Source organism: Diachasmimorpha longicaudata, chromosome 5 (assembly GCF_034640455.1).
Source record: "Diachasmimorpha longicaudata isolate KC_UGA_2023 chromosome 5, iyDiaLong2, whole genome shotgun sequence".
In the NCBI taxonomy this organism is placed as follows: Eukaryota; Metazoa; Arthropoda; class Insecta; order Hymenoptera; family Braconidae; genus Diachasmimorpha; species Diachasmimorpha longicaudata.
In genome coordinates this window covers 9,580,282-9,600,400 of record NC_087229.1, presented here as the reverse complement: position 1 = coordinate 9,600,400, position 20,119 = coordinate 9,580,282, and the positions used below count along the sequence as shown (strand labels likewise).

Genomic DNA, 20,119 nt, shown 5'->3' with positions numbered 1-20,119 from the left:
TTTTTTTTTTTTCATGAATTTTCTTTACGAGCCCAGAAGTTTTTTGGGATGCACTATTTTTTGTCGGTTTTTATTGCTCTTTTGTCGAGTGGTTGTTGCAGCATCGGGGATGATTGATTTATGGAAATTATTGCATGGACCCAAAAGTAGATACACGAGAGAAATGTTGAATAACAATTACCTAGAAAATCGTGGCAAATTTAACAGGATGAAAGGTAATTGTGGAGCGAAATGTAAGTCAATAAAAAGTACCTGTTTGCAGAGCAATTTTATTATTCTAGCTCTGAATAGCTCTGAATGTCAAAATTCGGGATTCAAAATTTCAATTGACTTTAATTTTACGATACAACGTGCATGTCCGTGTGCCTATGATTTTTTATGAGGTGGTAAAATATAATTTTTGATCCAGCCAAGTTCGGAACAATTCGATTGTCCAGGTCAACCTCTTCCACCGACTCCATCAATTCTACTCATTTATATTCCACCACTCCTATTTCAAAATTCAAATGCCCCCACAAAGGACTGCGTTGCACACTTAAAACGTTTTGCAATTTAATCTTCTCTGGACAGAGATCCATTCGCTTTTTTTGTATCACCCTGCAACTGACCGATTATGCCCCGAAACCATAATATTTTCGTAATTCGAACTCCTTTACCTCCCGTATTATCGTCCTCAGTATCACCTTTCATTTTCATCCAGTTAAAATTGCCGGAAAAATTGCTCCCCCAAGCGAAAAATTTTTTCCGAAATAAATATTTAAACAATTTATGCCATCAGTGAGACTTTATCATCGTGCTTAAAGCCTCCCTGCGATACCTCTTCCCGATATAATATGAAATCCAGGCTAACGGGTCACACACGAGAGACTCGCAGCGGTTAGCGTTTATCCATAAAATCGTCCCCGGCGGGCAATCGTCAAACTATATATAAAATATCTTCACGCATCCGTGTTACACGTATCTCATTTTGTTCATTTGCCAGTTTAAGTAGGCGGGGGAGAGGGGGCTATTCAAGAAAACGAATATTTCGTTGAATATTTGTCTTTGGGAACCGGATGCGAACGGTACACCCGCGCAATCTCCCATGACGTCATTACCGTATTCAACTCGTGAGTGAAAAAAAATTGTCGAAAAAAATGTATTCATCCAGTGGACAAATTGCCTTTGACATTTTACTAAAAATATAAGGGGGAAATTATTTTGCGATTACAGTCCGTAAGACAGTTATTCACGGGCTTCATCAGAATTATGAATGAAGTGGTTTGAGTGAAGTGGTTTTCGAGAAAATTGCCAGCGCTTTTTCATCACACACTCGATGACAGCCCCTGGAAAATTTCTCTTTCTCTGTGGGAAAATTATCCGTTCAAATGGGGAAAGAGTATTTATTCAATTAATTTACCCTCTTCCTACTGAATTTATTTACTGCATGCAAAGTAGTACGAAATTGACGATTTCGGTCGAGTGAAAATTATCTCAAACTTCCCACTATCGCGATTCCGCGAATATAATTGGGTCACGATAATTTTTGCATTCCGTTGTGTGTTAATTACGATCTTGAATGCTCTCAACTTCACTTCATCTCGTTTCTTTTGAGTGATTCCGCTCTAGCTTTTGTTTTATTTCCTCATTTTGAATGAGCCTTTTTCAGTTACTCACCGTCCACCACAGTAAAGACAAAAGTAGTTGATTCCTGTGTGCACGGAAATGTGTACGGGATTCTTTCGAGTAAATAAATGACACCCGCGAGAGGACTACTGTCGGCATCGTGTCTTTGTGGCACGTGCGGGCGATCTTTCACCAGTGAGACGAGTGAAAATAACGCGGGAATGGGGAATTTTGTAATTTTTACTTTGCATTTTAACAGTTCGAAAAAAATGAGGGAATTTTATCAAATCATCAACAAGAATATAATAAAAAATGTCTATTAAAAAATTCAATCTACTTTAGTGACGAATGGATTTTTTTTACTGCGCCATTTTCTGGATAATAATTATCCAATAAGTTTTTTTCCCCCTCTGTAAAACCCCCCGGGGTGCAACGGGTCTTCATTCATGGTTTAAAAACTATTTCTGGTTTGCTCAAGAGAATTCTCATACATTGCGAGCAAATCTTGATGCTGCGGACTGCGAGTGAAATAAAATTCAATTGCTCCTCAATAAAATCGATTGGAAGGATTGTATCCAGGGGAAATATATATTTGCTTCCTTATCTGAAGCACGCTGAGTAAAGAGTAACGATTAATGCTCGGAATGATACCGGCGAATGGTAGGCTTTCGCCGGGGGTCGTTCTTTTTCGATGATTTTTATTTGTCGACGTCATGAGGAAGCTAAATAACGATCGTTTGATTATTAACCGCTATCCATAATCGAACATAATTTGTGATACAAAGGGCAGTATACTATGGACATTGGTATTACGTATTTCATTGGCTATATTGACACGTATTAATTTCATTTCTCGTGGGGAATATTCGTGGGGCTGTTTCGCAGGGAGCGGGTGATTGTGATGACTTAATCATGTGGGTTATGAATGCTCGTTGTTCTGGGTATGTTAGTTTTTACTGGCCGAAGGAATTTTTGGATTTTTCAGAGGATAAATCTCGTGGGAATGACCTACACCGCGGAATTTGAAGGGAATTATTATTAATGAAGATAATTAGTGAGTGAAGAAAAAATTTAATCCAGCGCTTATTCATGGGGGGGTGCAGTTCAAGAGGGAAAATAGTTGCGAAACAGTAGGGAAATTTACAGAAGGGTCATATCATTTTTCCGGTGTTTTGATGGTGCACGATTTTTTTTACAATTTTTTCCCCGCAATTAACTTGAAATTCTAATGATTAAAAAAATAGTGACATCTATAGTTTCTGTATCTGTACCTGTATCGGACGGTAAAAGATGCTCATTAGGTATCCTCCAGTAAAATGAACGTAATGGTATTGCATCAACTTAATGTCAAATTTCTAAACCACGGGAATGTAATTTTGAAATTCATTCAACTATTTTTCGCAGAATAAACAAATTTACGAAGACAGACATCATTAACGAAGCGTCTGCAGATCATCAATTTCTCGATCTAGAATGAATAAATCATTTTGCAATTTTCTTCAACGGTAATTTCCCATAAAAAAACCAACGCTGACGTAAGCATGGTGTGACAAAGTGTCATTTTTCACTTCTGACGTGCAGATAGAAATTCATATTATTTCCTCTGAAATTCATCTTCACCTCATTCACTCTGTCCATTAGCGTCTCCCCACCTGGGATAAGTGAGAAAAGCCTAGTCCCGCCGAATAAATCACATTAAAGAGCACCAGAAACAAGCGGCAATAGGAACGAAATATCTTGAAGAAAAAAAAGTTAATTACAATCCGATTAATAACAAAAAATAGTACGAAAAAAAAATTAAAGCGCTATTGTGTCTCGGCTGATGTGACGAAAAATTCCTTGGAAACTCGAATTATTAAACCGTTAATTACCGTAACCGTTATGATTGAATTTCACAACAATTTACGTTAATTATTTACTCCAACGTTTTTGCATTTATTTCGACGATTAGAAATCGCCGAAGAATGCAATAAATTCCTCGACATTTTTTTTCCACATTTTTTTCTATTTAAATTCATGCCCATTTGTTTTCCATTCAACCTTTCAATTCCCGGACTTCAATAATTGCCAACAATTTGAAGAATTATGGGAATTTGTAAATAAAAGAGAAAAATTACTGCCGATTTAATGAGAAATTATAATTATTGTGGAGTTTATTATCTATCATGTCAGTGGTAATACAACAACGAAGTGGAGTGATAAAACTAGCTCGGATGAATATAAAATCAGTTAATTAGATGATTATTGTGAGGGACTTTTTGTTGGCGAGAAAGTTTCTTGTGGAAAAATTACTCAGTGTTTGTTATTGAACAAAACATATATCCCTCATTGATAATTTCCACAACTGACAATCAATAACTCATTCGCATCGAATAAAAGACTTTATTAAATTTTTTCCGCCCATTCCAGAAGCATTTTTCATCGGAAATAATAAAATCGTGTAGTGGTCCCGGTGAAATGTTTTAATTATATGAAATTATAATTAATTTATGTTGATAAAGCCGCTTTCTTCCCGTCACAACAATTATTTAATTTCTGACTCGCAAAATGTGTTCTGATTTATTTCTTTGGGAATAATTTTATTCAATCTACTAAATTTTGAATAATTATGGAAAATCAGTCATTAAAAAATTTTATGAGTAATAACAGAGACTGACTGAGGCCAAATCGTCCCTGACAAATTTCAAATAATTTGTTAATCACGAAAAATGTCTATCGATTTCTCAATTTGAATGTTAACATCGGATTAATTTTTTTCGCAATATATTATCCTGTCCATTCCGTAAATGACTAAAAAGTCAATTAACGTATTTAATTTTACAAGATCACAATCTTGCCCATTGTACGCACGATTAAATTGATTTATCCGTGTCGTTAGAACGTTATTTATACGTATTAATGCTAGCGTTGTGTTATCCACATGGGGACGGTAGTTGGCACATGTGCACACGCGGATTTTACTTGCGTATGGAATTCGATATTATCAGCTTGACTGATATGACATCGTGCGACCTGTGTGCATGGGTACGAGACTTTATTAATCAAAATGTAATTTTTTGGTGGTTTCAGGGAGATTGCGAAGAGGGACATAATTTAATGGCCGTGATAATTCAGGAGATGAGAGGGAAAAAATTATAAGAATGAGATTGCCATGTGGATAACATTTTACGTTGTGTTCTGCTCGGTTTAAAAAAATCTTGATGCGTTTTCATCATTTTCTCTCGTTTATGCAACTGGACAGAACGCGCGCGTTCATCTATCACAGCATTTACTCGCGAGGATAAATGAATGATTTATTTATTTTTTTGAATAATACATTTAATAGCACTAACGATCCATTAAGCCGAAACTGCATCAAAAGAAATTATTTTGAAATACAGAAGTGCAATATTTTAATTTCCCGTAGAATTTTGTTATTTCTCAGTAGAAAAAACAAATGTTTTGTCCTGAATAAAGGACAATATTTTCATTTTTTTTTTCATCTCCACTTCGTTCCACATTACCCCGACAAAGTTACCATTTTCCCGGTAATTTGAATACAATCGGTCCACCTGTTCCCCTTGTCCGCAAAAACCTCTCGGAAATGAACAATGACGCGCGATCCAGTTGCAGTAAATACACTGGTGAATATGTGCCAAAAAGAAGCCGTAAAAGGGGGCGAAAAATGGGCTGGTGCATGTCTTCGGTAGCTGTTGAGAGATGTCCAGCCAAGCGCGACAATGGCTTTGTCCTTCTCCAGCCACTCCTGTCCCATTTTTTTATCCACGTTCCGTTGATATTCTCCCCCCTCCCTCCCACCCCTCCGGTTGAACGGTTTTCGCAAGATTTTTTTCATCGGTTTTTCCGCGAAATGCTCAATAAAAAATGAACGAAACGAGCGGTACAAATTCACATTTCTGGCAAATTGAAGAAAAATACGAGAGATGATTTCATGTCTAAGATGTACGCATTGTGTTTGAATGATCGCTGTACTTTTCTGATAAAGTAATCTCCCGAGATATCTGGCAAAATTGGCTGAAGAATAATTTCCCAGCCTGTGGCGACGATGGATTCGATCTTCTGATCGGAAATATTCGATCTAATGGTTGTAAAAAAAATCTAGGCATTATCTTGAATCAAAATGTGAGAAGAATATTGCGAGTGTGTTGAAGGAATGGAGAAAGGAAGGCGGTTTCCATGAGTACAATCGTCCTGCATCGAATTTTCATGATGCATGTCTAACAGACAAAGGAGAATTGAACGTCATTCTGTATATGAAATATGAATAAACGCATCGCAATTGTCCAAATCATTTGGGTCAGAAGAAACTGGAATAATTCTTCTTCTCCTTAACACGACGTTTAAGGCTTTCTCCGAAAGTTGATCAGGAATTAACACTTCCCAGAATTATGTTTTTTCTCCTCATCACAATAAATTAGAAATAAAGAACATATGTGAATGAAACTGTCCAAAAAATAATGGAGAGGTCCGTAGAAGTAGGCAATAAAGTTGGGATGGCCCTTAAATCGAAAAAATAGCGCGTAATAATTCTCACTAAACTTCTCCCCTCAATAAAACAGAAGACCTAGACCGAAGCTAATTTTTCATCGAAATACCTCTGGAAATATCTCGCCCACTGCTCTGGATTCCCACCGGAGTCGTAGAAGAAGTGAAACGGTATTCTCCACCGAAAAAAAAAATAAATAAATAACCGCAAGGAAGAATAAATATCAGACATGTAAAGTGAAGAGCAGTAAAGGCAACTGAGAGTAGCACCGGGTGAATTTTATATCCCACTAATATGAGTCCGCAATAAACCATTAAAATTGCCTGCTAACAATGAGGTGGAATAAACATTCAGCGATAATGGCCACGAAACAGCGGCATGGAAAGGAAACATTACCACCGAAAATTGAGAGATCGGTGCCAGACATCAATAAGGCAATTTGCAGTAGCCAGTGACCTCATAACCTCACCTATGAAATTGCTTCGCTTTGTATTCAACTCATTCCCCGATCGTAAACATTCCCGACTGTCAGTTACAAATTATTGTATATAAATTATGATAACTCTCGGTTACTCCATTATTTCTTATTGAGGAATTACATTTCCACCGATCTGCACGTGCAGAAAATTTAAATATATTATTGAACGACTAACAAAATAGTTGATGTTTCACAAAGTTGAGGAGATAGTAAATAAATAAAATTTTATTGAACATTATTTCTGTGAAATTCAATTGTAAAAAATGTGGGTAATTTGAGGGTGATTTCTTGCTCAATTCAAAAAATTGAGTTGCCAACGAGCTCTACTCTGTCATTGACAGAATTATATATTGACTTGATTAACAAGATGTACCTCGAGATCTTTTGAATTTCAAAACAATAATTTTGCTGGCAAATAAGAAAACAATAACGTTCCATAAAACTGTAAATTTCTCTGGAGAAATTCCTTCAATTTTCTCCTGAATTTTTCCAAGAAGTGCACCAGAAATTTCAGCTAAAAATGATTAATAGCGGTTTTAGGTATTTTAAGACAGTGAAAGAAACTGAACTATGAGAAAAAGAAGTTTCCGACGTATTCGACTAATCGACACAACGGTTCACGTGTGCTGGAGAAGGAGAGATACAATGGAGATAAAAAAACGGAGAAAAAACAGACGTTTCTATCTGCATAGGTGATCTTCCAATAGGCGTTTCGCGTTCTGGTTCCAGTTTTTGAACCGACGAATTCCAGGATGATTGACCCTGATGTTGTGACGAGAACGGGAAGGAGGACGGGTAGAAAAAAGGGGGATCGATCGTTTTAGGGAGGTAAAAAAATTTGTTAATGACGCAAGTGGTTACAGCAGGCGATGAGCTGGTGATTCTATTCTGAATGTTGCGGCGGTTCATTCGTCAAGTTCGGAATTTTTAATTTTTTATGTCCTATAGGACGAATCACTTGAAGCCTGAAACTGAAAAAAATTGCGAAAACAGAACGAACGCTCCAATTCAGGAGTTCAATCTGATTTCTCCCCCTTCCGAGAAGAAATTTTCGACAAATCCCGTGCCAAGTTAACGGTTCAAAATCATTCACGTCGGCTCTTCTGTTGTCATGGGGGAAGAGAACAAGAACGAATAGGTTTGATGGCAGGGCAATTATATGCAGGACAAAGGATGTGGAACGGCGTCGATTAAAATGGTCTTTCTCATTCACCTCTCACAAAAACCTGAGAATTTCGTGAAAAAAAAGCCACTCCTCCAGATGTGAATACACAATTTCCGATAATTCGAAACAAAGTCACTAATCGATCGAGTACAATGTTGCATTCCGCATCGTAAAATTGTCGTGAACATGATCATTAAATCACTTGTTCCATCGTAAATAATACATGAGTATATTCATTCTAATTTTTCATTTTTGTCTCTTCCTGTTCCGTTGGTTTAACGGCCTTCATTTCTCCTTTAAAAACCTAATTTTTCCATCGATGTAAATATTGGTTAATAATTACTGCTGAAAATGCCGGAAATTTTAATAATTGGAAAGCAAAGTGTAATTTAGGAATTAGACCATAAGTAAATAATTCCTCTGCACAATTTTTTGAATTATTATTTACTTGTATCCTTTGTTATTAGCACTTTTCTTTGCCATTCTTTCATCATCATTTACGAAACAAATAAAGCAAATAAGCCACGAAATATTCAATTCAATCTAAATCGAAATTGCTGATGAAATTCGCTCAATTTTATACTCAACATATGAAGCAATTTTAATTGAAAAATAAATGAGATTGCGTTCTACTGTTGACTCACAAGAGAACTCATACGATAATTCAAAAATCAAGAACCGGAAGTGGCTGTTGAAACTCTTTCACCGCTGTCGAATAATTCAAGGATAAAATTGAATTCATCGCATTTGGTGTTGTTTCAAGGCTTCATCAGCCTCTCAAGGACTCAGACATGATACAGGAGTCTGGGTAGAGGCAAGAGGATTCACTTACGCAATCCAATGCCAACTTGTTGCACCCGGAAATACTCAACATTTCCAACGGATCTTCTGCCATTAATGCTGCCCTCTCTGTATTCGAAATAAAGAAATCCTTGCGTGGAGAATAAAAACTTGAAAATTAAGCACGAAGCCAAGATGAGTTGATGGGGTATGAAATTGAAAAATGGTCAAGTGATTAGCTGCTCCAGGAACAAAAGAGAGGATTCATTTGCTCAGATGAATGCCATCAGGGAGAAGGGGAATTAAAATTGCAGAATTTCTAAAAATAAATATTCGATGTATTTGAGTTGTTACACTCATCTCGTTCCATGAAACTCTAGCTTAAAAATTTACACACTATGTTTACAGATACTAAAGCTAAGTATTGATAATAATGACTCATCTGGAGGAATTAGCCACTAGAATTTATGATTTATAGTCTACTCTGATACATTGGCAAATCGATGATTAGATGCGAGAGTTCTTTACTTTTTTCGATAATTAGAGAACTTGGTTTTTCGAAAAGCTCCTGAAACGTCATTTCAAGTATTTTTTATAGTCTTCATTCGGTCTCATCAACAAATCGGCAAATGAAGTCGAGTCGAGATGATTTTTTTTAATCTTCGTAATCCCTAGAGTCATTGAAACCATCTCGATACATAAAATATCCTCTATTCCATCTGGATTCACCCATACCCATCAAAAACTCGACCTCAATGCGACCCATCTCGTCTCGCCTTACCTCTGACCAATCCGAAAATCCGTTGTCTCCATTTCTTCAAAGACTCTCTCAATCTGGCGAATTTTCATGCCTCCCCAGGAGTTGTGGGGGTGCGGTATATCCCCGTGAAGATGATGGACTGGCTTTGTTTGTCGTACAGCAGATAAATGAAGGGATGATTGGCGTTGAAGACGGCTGGCTCTGCAGGTCTGCTGGACCTGAAGCTGAAGAGGGCAGTGGCAGCAGCAGCCGTTGTTCCCTCCTCATTCAGCTCGATTTTAGCCCTGTGAACGGCATCACCGAGGTGCAAACCCTCGGCGTCCTCAACGAATCCCTTGAGATCGGCTCCAGCCCTCAGGAGCTCGCCGGCCCCCATCTCCTCCAGCAGCTGACCGACGGGGAGTTGTTTCTCCACTGTGAAACGAGGGAGAGATACCTCGACCTCTTTCGATGGCATACCATCGTTGAGGATGTCCTGGAGCTCCTGAATACCCCTCTCTGTGGTCGTCATCCTCTCGATCACTCCTCTTAGCCCATCACCACTTACTGTGACGTTCTGGGATAGGTCCAGGGTGCGGGCCATTGCGAAGGGGGGCAGGAGAATGAACATGGAGATGTCCTCGCCCTTGTAAGGGAGTTGCAGAACGTGAGCCCCAAGTTCTTCGGAGACAACTGGAATTAAAACGAGATCATGAAAGATCTTTTGATTTTTTTTTTTGAAATTGAATTACAATTCTATTGAATTAAAAAACATGAAATTTAAGAAATCGTGAATAGCTTGAAAAATTTTGGCGGCACTTGAGCGGCGATTGATAACGAACTTACTGTGATTGAATGTCTTCTTCTGTCTCATGAAAGTAACCAGCGAGTTCTTCGACCCATAGAAGATGTCCCTCTTCGAATTGGTTCTATCAAATTTACTCTGCCAGAGCCCCTTGAAGTACACGGCATTCACGAGGACGAGATCGCTGGTCTCGTCGATTCCGTCGGACGGGATGAGGTCCCTGATGTGTCCTTTGGTGGTGTTGCTGACCCAGTCGTTGATTTTCACTCTGACGGCGTTGGGGTCCGCCTTGAAGTCGACTTTTTCGAGTTCTTGCCCGAAGAGGTCTATCATGCACTCTCTCACCTTCTTGGCGTTGCTGATGTACAGACGATTGGCGGTTTTCAATTCGTAACTCGAAGAGGTGTTCCCCTAGAGTTCAATAAAAATATTAATGACAAAATTTTTTAAAGAAAGACTAGATGTAAATATCTTATTGGTGGAGAAGTTTTCGCAGATGGTGTTTTTTTTTAAATCAATCTTTAGTTTTCTCGGTGTGTGGATGGGGTAAATAACAAATTCAATTATTTACCAGATCCTCTTGAACCTTCTTGAAAGCCCTGTCAAGGGAGTAAGTCCTCTGAACATCAATCTTCGAGAGTTCTTGAGGTATCTGAAGTGCTCTCCTCAAGGACTCCTCTGTTGTTCCACGTGCACCGAAGAACGCTAGGGTTAAGGCCTCGTGTAAACTGTGGGGACTGAAGAATAAATTATCCTTGGACTCGATAGCCGCAGATTTTCTAAATGCATCGAGTGAAAAGTTAAATTTCGACGCTGTCAGCAGATTCTTGGCACTTGGGTTCATTGCCTGTGGACTGTCGTTGCCAGTCAAACATTGGGAGTTTGTTCTCGTGATTGTGGCGATTAGTAATGCACCGAGAAAATAATAAATTCCCTGTAACAAAGAATTAGTAGTAATTAGTTTATTGAGAAATGAGTGGATGATAAACTATAGAATTTTCCACTAAACATTTCACGGACTTTGTTATTCGATTTTTCCAACAGACAACTGCCCCTTGATCCGAATAATAACGAAAGTGTCTCGCCATTTCCCTATAAAATTGCATAAAGTTTCTCTGCTGAATAAAATCATGAGCAATTATATAACCCGTTTATTTTAATGACTGCAATTTATTCAATTGTCATTATTTACAGAAATAGGAAAACTCGTGCTCAATATTTTTCATTCGTTCTTGATATCCAGTTGTAAAAATTCGGAGCAAATGCAATAATATCTAATTCAGTCCACAATTACTCGAAGAACATTGTTCACAAAGAATTTTATTGCCTTCCTGTATCACTGAACGAATAATACAAATTGCGGAAAAGCCCGTAAAAATTTAACTATCCTCACAAACAAGAAACAAGGACATAACGGATTTCAGAAATGCGCAAAAAATTAAGAAACTAGCGTAATGTAAGGTTGCCCATTAATCGTCGTAAGGACGGTAATCATGGAGTCGATGTCCTCCTTCTTGTTACTAAGAATTTGTCTCAGTGAGTGCGTGATTAAATTATTACTCGGGGCTCTCGTGTGACTGTTGTCAAATCGACTGACGAAAATGATGATTTCGATTGATTTCGCCATCAGAAATTGCTCGCCATTGATTGGATCTAGCATGCAACGGACATAAATCAACGAATGGAAAAATAAAATAAAAAGTGGAAAATTACTGCTGTCCCAACGCAGTCAATATATATTTGTTAATCAATTACCGAGTTGATTATGAGAGAAATTTCTATGACGATGTATTTTAAATTGAATTCAATGATTTATTCGAAGATTCACTAATATTTCAACTCGATACCTAAAAACATTAGTCAGAGGCACATTTTTTTATTCAACTAATTAATAAAAATTTTGTCGGTATAAAATTATGTCGGGGAAATATGGAGCGACACCAAAATAGATTCAATTGAATTATTATTATCATTCGTGACCGGAAACAGAAATAAAAAATGTTTTCCCTCTCGTATGAGTCATTTTTCGAACTGGGAATAGTATTCTGCGGATGAGAAAGACTTTCACGTTAATAAAAAACATGTATACGTGGAGAAAGCGGTTTGTGTGTGCATGAGATGGTCTCCTACGAATTGGGAACACCCGGTGGATTTCGCAATGCCTGGATCCCTCTCCTGCATACGTATACGGATTTGATTCGTTTTTTCCGGTGAATACTCAACCATCGAGTTCAGTCCATCGGTGCAAGGACATGTTCCATTTGTAAACTATTACTACTGGCGTGAGGTAAACAAAATAATTGGCTCCCCCTTTACTCATTCTTTATAGATTCAATTAACATTGAAAATTATTACGAAAATTAATGCCGAGTACATTGACATAAATCTTAGATTGCTTAAACAAATTGTGAATGAGAGTATGAATAACATCAAATTGAAATGACAAAACGAATGCGTGTTTCAACGAAGAAGTGAAAGTGACTCTCTGCCGACGCAGGAATAGCCGTTGTCTCAAAAAAATCTTCTCCAATTATGAAAAAAAAAATCTGTCGTCACGCGTAAGGACAACATTCAATAAAATAATTAATGAATTTGATAGAAAATTCTATTGCATTGGAGTTGAAAAGCTGTTTAAGAATTTGTTGATTAATTTCACAATCCCACGGTGCCTTGTTTTTATTATAATTTTTTGACAACTTTGTCTATCAGCGATTTTTTAGTGGGATTTCCATTTTATAGGGGAAACCTTGGAAAATTCGAAAAGCTTTTAGGATAAACAAAACCCGCGAGCTGCGAAATTTCTCCCCTGCATCGAAAAAAATCAATCGAAAATTAATTAGAAACCAAATCGAATTTTTTACCGCATTCGCTGGAATTTTTTCGAGGAACGTTTTTTACTGACCCAAATTCGAAAAGCGTAAAAAGCTGGCTAACAAAATCATAGACCATTTTTATCTCTCTTCCGGGTGTCCACGAGGGTGACTAAACGCAGATGAGAGGCCTTCACGGTCCACTCGCCGCTGATAATGAAAAATCAGCACCGGAAACAGTAAAAGAGCCACTTAAACTCTCAATCCCGTACAATCCCATTGTTTTTGCCCCCATTGTATCACGATGAAAATTGCGTATTTACGTCTTATTTACTCACCGACTTGTCCATTGTCATTCCGGGTGAGGTTACACCGGTGGAAAATCGTGAAATGCTGAGGGAAAAAAAATATGACAAACGCTCGGTTGGACTTGACTGAACCGAATGAACGTGACAGGGAAGTCTTGGGACGCGATGGTCTCTCCCTCTTTTTTCACGACGAGAAATTCCCTTGACGTGTGTACAATGTACGTGACGCACTCATTTCCACCTCCAGGATTTTTTCGCGGGTGGAGTAGAGAGGACGAGGCCCGGAGGAGGGAAATCGGAGGTGGAGGCGGTTGATGCTGAGGATAAAAGTGTATTTGTCGAAGCAAATCAGATTTTTTCAAAATCAATAAACAAACCTCGCTAATCAATTCCCTTTAAAATATTTTTAAAAATATCGTCGGTCTTATCACGGAATCTTCTACATCTCCAGAACTCTTCAATAAAATAATCAAATATTCAATAGCAAAGTCCAGTTGGATATTTTTTCTTTTGAGTTATTGCGTCAACATCTTGCAATAATAATTCAATCATCAAACAACTCCTCAATTTTTATTTCCCCACACAGCGAAAAACTAGTGAAAGCTATCGCCTGTTCGTCGCGTATCTCCCCTCCCGTCACAAATGAAAACGAAACGGAGATCCGGCTAATATAAGTCGGGTCAAGATCATTGTCACGCCGATGTGGGCTTGGGGCTCGTTGAGGTGTGTCTCTGCGAGGATAAATTAATGCTACACAACAGCCTCTGCCGCGAGCGCTGAATCATCTGGACTGCTCTCAAAATTATGAGCAGTTTTCTTTCTCTGGCCCCCCCTGCCCTCCCCCTTCCTCCACGTGCGCCACCACCCCGGCCAATTTTTAATCGTTATTTATGCAACCAGGCCACGTCGGTCACTCGTTATTTTTTATGAATTTCCTCCTGCACTCGAGTGTGAAATCAGCCTGATGAGAAATTCGTCGTGGATTTTATTGCCGAGAGCGGATCGTTTGTTTCAATACGACGCACTCTGGGTTTTATTGTACTGGCTTTGAAGTTATACAGTAAAACCAATGGGAATTATCCAATCGATAACTTTTTCAATCCATCCATCCCAGTTTTTCCCTAATTCTATCGATTTAATCACAAATTTTTGCGGGGTTCGAGGGAAATTACAAAATCTATAGAATTAATTAATCGAATTCTCTCTACAGTTATTTGTTCAAGAACTTATTTAAAATATTTTGAAAAATCGAATCCATAAAAATTCGTATCCACTGGAGCTTACAGGACATTCTAGAAAATCCAGTGAAACTGTCTGTGATTTTCCTAGCCTCATCTGTTAAACTTTGTCGTGGGTGTCGCATTAATTTTCCTCTTGAAAATTCAGAATTAGTTCACTGAGCACTGCCCACGCCAAAACCGTTATCATCGGGTCAATTTGTATCTCATGAGTTCAATAAGTAATCCCGGCGATGTCAACACCAAATATAGACACCGAGAGTTGATTTTCGAATTCAAATAATAATCCTTACCTTCATTTTCATATTGATTTTCTCTCCAGAAAAATAAGCACAAAGTCCAAGGAATACTAATTTATTCACCACTTATTTTTGTACTTTTTTCGATCAACAAATATCTATCTGTTAGAATATTTCATTCAGCTTTTCATTGTCACAGTATTCGCGTTAATTGGTTGATTCTGGAATTGGTCAATGCTCCAACTGTACGAAATCACTGAGGTTCACAGCTTTATATTCCTCCCGGGTGTTTGCCGGAGGCCGGATTTGTACTGGCGCCCTTCTCAAACTCAAAACTTATATTACACATGAGTCTCGGTTGGTGCGACACAATCACAGTGTGAAACAGTGTGAGTGATTACACGAGCGTTCCAGCGTTTTCTCAAATACATGGACAGTGGTGACGTAGGCCGGAACGAAACGAGGGAAAATCCCGGGGAATATTGCTCATTGTACTAGTGTCTTGACAAGAAATTTTTATGCCATGTTTTTTCAAACATTTTATTTACGACTTGGCGGGAATTGGCGGTCACGAGTGGCCTTCGACATACCGTACCAACACGTGATTTATTGATTGTCAGACATCTTTGATGCACAATGGAAGAATAGGACAGTAGTCCATCCTTTTTGGATTTTGATTGGATAAAATGAGGGAAACAAGGCGGGGAAAATTTGAAAGCTCCTTTAAGTTTGACAGATTCGATTCTGAGAGAACGCTGGGGCTACGATAAATCTTTTTAAAAAATCAGCAGAATTTTATTTGTCAATTCTGCAATTCCATTATTTTTTTATTTCGTTCTCTCTTCATTAGCTCGTTGACGACTTCTTTTACCGTTTGTTCCGTTATGTATTGGTAGATTTCCGTCATGACCAGCATCAAATCCTATTTATTTATATTTTTTACGATTCTACCCACGAGGGAATCATACAGGTGATTATGAGTCATTTCTATTCGTTTGGGTCTAGCCTGAGCTCGTTTGTATTTCATTCGCATTGTCAACATGGAAAAAAAGTTGAAGGTTGCTCATTTCCATTATTTTTGAGCGTGTGGATGTACTTGAGGGCTGTGGAAATGTGATTTCAGCAGAGAAGTGCCAAAGGAGGTACGCCACTTATTTCTAAACTAGTTTTCTGATAATTATGCGGAGAATTAGGGTAAAAAGACAGAATTTTCGTTGAGACTTTTGTATAGGGACGAAAAATTTGCGCAATTTTTCATAAACTAGAGAAGCTTTCTACTGACAGTGGACAAGACATGGGAATGTTCTATTTCAATTCAGCCTCAAAACGAATCGAATGATATCAACAAATCACAAAATAGATTTTGAACGTAAATGGATTTCCCAATTTCTGTGGTAATTAATCGATTCGGAAAACAATCCTCCGATATCTAAACATTCGGTGCTGGGAAATCCCAGATATCTTCCCTATTTGTTATTCTCACAGTTTTATCAGTTGTCTGAGGTACTTGGTACCAATATGTGCACATGGCCATGTATTCCTCAAGTGCAACCATAAATTTTCTGTCAGGAAAATAATATTAATAAAGTGAGAAAGAGAATTTTCAGAAAAATCATTTTAACAATATTGACCATGAATTTTTATTGTAAAACTTTTCCTCTTGTAAACTGTAACAACGATATAAAAGTTAGAAATCTGGTCCTATTTAATTAACTATTTCTCATAACAGTTTCTAACGTTTAAAATAAGCAGTCTAAAATTGTCAGAAGACAAATCAAAACAGGAAAACATTCTCCTCTTTTTTTGTTTGCTCATCTGTTCAATAAAATACTGAACGATGGCATAATACATTCCCCTACTCTCTCATTATTCATGGTAACGAGAATACTGTTGTGAATGACTGTAGAAATCACACTTAGCTGCAGTGTTCCTCGATCCTCTGATTAGAAGATGATTGGCTGGAATCATCCTTTGGAGCCCACACCGTCACGTTGGTCCCTCTTCTGTACGATTTAACGATCGTGATAATTGCAGCTGGAGTGAATAACACTGTCAGGACGATGAAATACCAGGCGTAGACCACAAACTAAAATTTTTCCATTTAGAGATGAGTTAAAAAATTTTTTTCTAATCATTTTTTTCCTCGCTCACCTGTTCCCTAATCTCCAATTTAAAAACACGTCCACTCGTCACGATGTACGTGAGGATAGTCTGCAAAATCAGGGATACGAGAATATTTACTCCGAATACTAGGCCATAGCTGTCCTCAGATATCTTCTTGGCGACTTCGAAGCTGGGACAGAAAGAAAAAATATAGTAAATCCAATAAACGATGAATTTTGATTCAATTATTATGATGCAATTCGTTCTGTTTTTTTTTCATGTGAACTAATTGTTGAGCCTAAAGCCTTTAAGTCTTTTTCTTCGAGTCTTAAATTTTTAATTTTAATTCTTCAAATTAATCCATCACCTGAGAACTCACCTGGCCACAGTCACCATGGAATGATAAATCACTCCAAAGATTATGTACAAGGTATAAAGCACCCAAATATTATAATTATGAGCAGTCACAAATAAAAGGATAGCTTCGATGAACGTGAAGACAACTAGCACAGTTTCTCCCAAAAAATCCCAATTTAGTCTTAATTTCCCAATGGCGAAAACAACAGCAGCTCCTGTCAAAGAAGAACAGACAATGATAATGACTTTGAAAATTATTTTTACAGGGAGTCACATTATTTTATAAATATTTCTAAAAATCCCTGCGGTCATTTAACCCCTTGGGAGGCAAATACGCAAAAGCAATAATAGCGAGCGAGATGACAATCACTTCCCCATTGTCGTCAGCACCGATTACAATTCATAGAAATGAGTATAATATCAACTCGTCGAGCTGAGAAATCAAACAAAAATTGAATGAACGTTCGCATAAACCAGAGTGATGCAACAATAATTGAAGCTCATGTTTGAGTTTTATTGATGCGTCGCAGCCCAACTGTTTGCACATCAAATGACATGTTTGTGGAAGGTAATTCATACCAGTTGTGCCGGCACCGTAAGCGGTTTCATTATGCTATAAATGAAAGGCATAAAATCTGAGATTATTAAATTTCGCCGTTTTCTGTCTTCGATTGCAGATTTTGATCCAATTCATCATTTTTTTATGCGAGCACATCATCAAGAAAATGACTTAATAAAAATTTTCCTAGAAACCCATCTCATCTCGAACCTTTCTGCATAAAAAAATTACTAATGACTCAAACACCAAAATCATTTCCAAGAAAAGTGCAGTAACATTTTCCACACAATTCACTCGGTTTTTCTAATAATTTTTTTCATGCGCAATCTTTCCTACTTGACTGCGAAAAAAAAATCAAAATAACGGAGAGCACGAGAGAGATATTGGAAAAGCCTCGAACGATGTTATCACCTGCAGCTTCAATAGCATTCAGAAAAAGCAAAAAATACGATAAAAATTTTTCTGACCAATGATGGAATAGAGTGCTTCAACCGCGCCGTTGTATATCATATCATCTTTCTTAACAGCAGTTTGCCAGACAGGCTGGCTGTAACTGAGCACTTGGAGATAACCACAAGATGCTGCTGCCCACCATAATGACCATTTGAGCACGTGAAAGCTGGTGTAAGCTTTCAGAAAATCCTTCCACAGTAGATAATACGCTGTTTTTATCTTGTGAATGAGGGGCCTTGTGTCGTACTCCTGATGACCTTTCAAGTTACATGACACCTCTGCTCCGAAGGCTGTTATCGGGTTTTCACAGCTGGAATCCTTGGAGTTCGGTATTAAGTCTTTAATTGGAGTGGCACGATGGAAGTATACGGATTGGTTCACTGATGGGAGGAATAAGGCCCATATTGTTGCCAAAACTTGACCTACGGACAATTTTCCAGAATGAATAGTTAGATAGTACAAAGAATTGCGAGTTTCATCACTCTGAGTCTCATTTTTTATCGTCAAGTATTGATTAGTACCTCCAAGGGTGAGATAATTGAGCTGATGATAATTCATGAGATGGTACGATATGATCAACTGGGACACTGTGCTGGCGAAGAAACGGCCGAAGAGAAACGCTGACCTTGTGTAACTCGACACCTTCTGATAATGCCTCTTTTCGACTTTGGCATAAATGTACGTGTAATAAGCAACGTCTGTCGATAGATAAAGACCATACATGAACTCCAAGAACTGCATTGCTTCCAAACTTTTCCCAAAAGTCAATACACTGAAGGTGATTATTCCAGAGACCCCGCAGAGGATTATTATTGGCTTATATCTCAGGAAATCCGTGAGGAGGAATATCAGGATGAGAGATGCACAGTAGCTATAGGTGCCTACCGGGTAAATGTCTTCTGTCACCTGCAACAAGTGGACAATTACGCACCTGAGGAGGATCATTTCAGTCCGACAATGAATTTTTTACAATCAAAATCGATGGTTGTTTAATAAAATCCACGAAATTACCTGTTTTGATGTGAAATTTTTGAATTCTGAGGTGAGGTAATCAGTGACAAAAGGCTCTCCAGGTCGGAATTCCTTGAGAAAACCGAACACACACAGAATCTGGGATATCCTGATCCAATTCATGGTTAATTAACACCACCGTTAAGTAATCAGAGCTACAGTGCTCGCCGCTGCTAATGAAATTCGCCGGTTCCAGAATCTAAACTATGATTTTTAAAATTAAAATGTTGGCACATGTAGTGAATGCGCGTGAATGAGACATCACATATATATTTTATGATTTACTGGGGTTTTGGGAAGAATTAATCCATTGAACGTTTATCACAGTAGTTACGTTTTTCGAGGCAATTTCAAATTACATGTGGGCTGTGGAATGCCGAGAACAGCTGATCGCACCACACCATTCACAAGTCGACTACTGAGTGCGGGTGGGAGAGTTTTAATCTACGATCAATACATTTGGGTATATATATATATATGTATTTATACGTGCGATACTCGCGCTATCTGCAGCATTGACTCCACGTGCCTTCCAACAGTTCTAAAATTACCGGAAGAACTCGAGTCGATTAATGATCTCTAGAATTTTAACTTTTCTGAGGATCGAAAAAATGAGAATAATTTTTTTGCAAACAATCGTGAGATCATAGAAAATCTATGATGCAATAGTCAATGAAAACTCTTGCTTGTTTGAGAGAAAACCCTAGAGATAATTGGCGTCCCACTTTGTCTTACTCATTCGTGACTGAGACTACTGAATACGAAATGCAAGGAGCTCATTCCCATGAGAAATGCATTACTAATTCTTGAGCAATTAAATTTGCAGGCGAGACTTTCCGTAATTACGATATTAGTTTGCCGGAAACTTTGAGAGACTTTATGTTTTTTCAGATTAATTTTTGGGGAATTTAAATTGTTATAAAGTACTAGGGTCACTTGCTTTGACTCACCTCGTCATACCCATCCGAGACTGCAACGACTGA

General features: G+C 37.9%; 3 protein-coding genes across 7 annotated transcripts in view; 1 reads left to right on the top strand and 2 right to left on the bottom strand.

Moving 5' to 3' along the window:
• Positions 1-20,119, top strand: part of LOC135162382 (protein FAM8A1) — a 121,464-nt gene that overhangs the window by 70,579 nt on the left and 30,766 nt on the right. The window lies entirely within an intron of this gene.
• On the bottom strand, positions 8,831-15,008 carry LOC135162377 (serine protease inhibitor 88Ea-like). Of its 2 annotated transcripts, none has more exons than XM_064120764.1 (4): positions 14,708-15,008; positions 10,630-10,992; positions 10,100-10,469; positions 8,831-9,946 (listed from the first exon to the last, which is right to left on the bottom strand). In XM_064120764.1, exons 1-4 carry the CDS (start codon positions 14,717-14,719, stop codon positions 9,360-9,362), a joined length of 1,332 nt encoding a protein of 443 aa, XP_063976834.1. In that variant the 5' UTR covers positions 14,720-15,008; the 3' UTR covers positions 8,831-9,359. The 2 variants fall into 2 exon arrangements, with proteins under 2 accessions (XP_063976834.1, XP_063976835.1); XM_064120765.1 differs by lacking the exon at positions 14,708-15,008 and adding an exon at positions 13,207-13,361.
• On the bottom strand, positions 16,266-19,571 carry LOC135162375 (thiamine transporter 2-like). Of its 4 annotated transcripts, none has more exons than XM_064120759.1 (7): positions 19,422-19,571; positions 19,137-19,340; positions 18,647-19,031; positions 18,140-18,547; positions 17,136-17,328; positions 16,805-16,946; positions 16,266-16,739 (listed from the first exon to the last, which is right to left on the bottom strand). In XM_064120759.1, the coding sequence occupies exons 2-7, from the start codon at positions 19,257-19,259 to the stop codon at positions 16,569-16,571; spliced, it is 1,422 nt and encodes a 473-aa protein (XP_063976829.1). In that variant the 5' UTR covers positions 19,260-19,340; positions 19,422-19,571; the 3' UTR covers positions 16,266-16,568. The 4 variants fall into 4 exon arrangements, with proteins under 4 accessions (XP_063976829.1, XP_063976831.1, XP_063976830.1 ...); XM_064120761.1 differs by having other exon boundaries at positions 19,471-19,561; XM_064120760.1 differs by having other exon boundaries at positions 19,137-19,335; positions 19,422-19,554.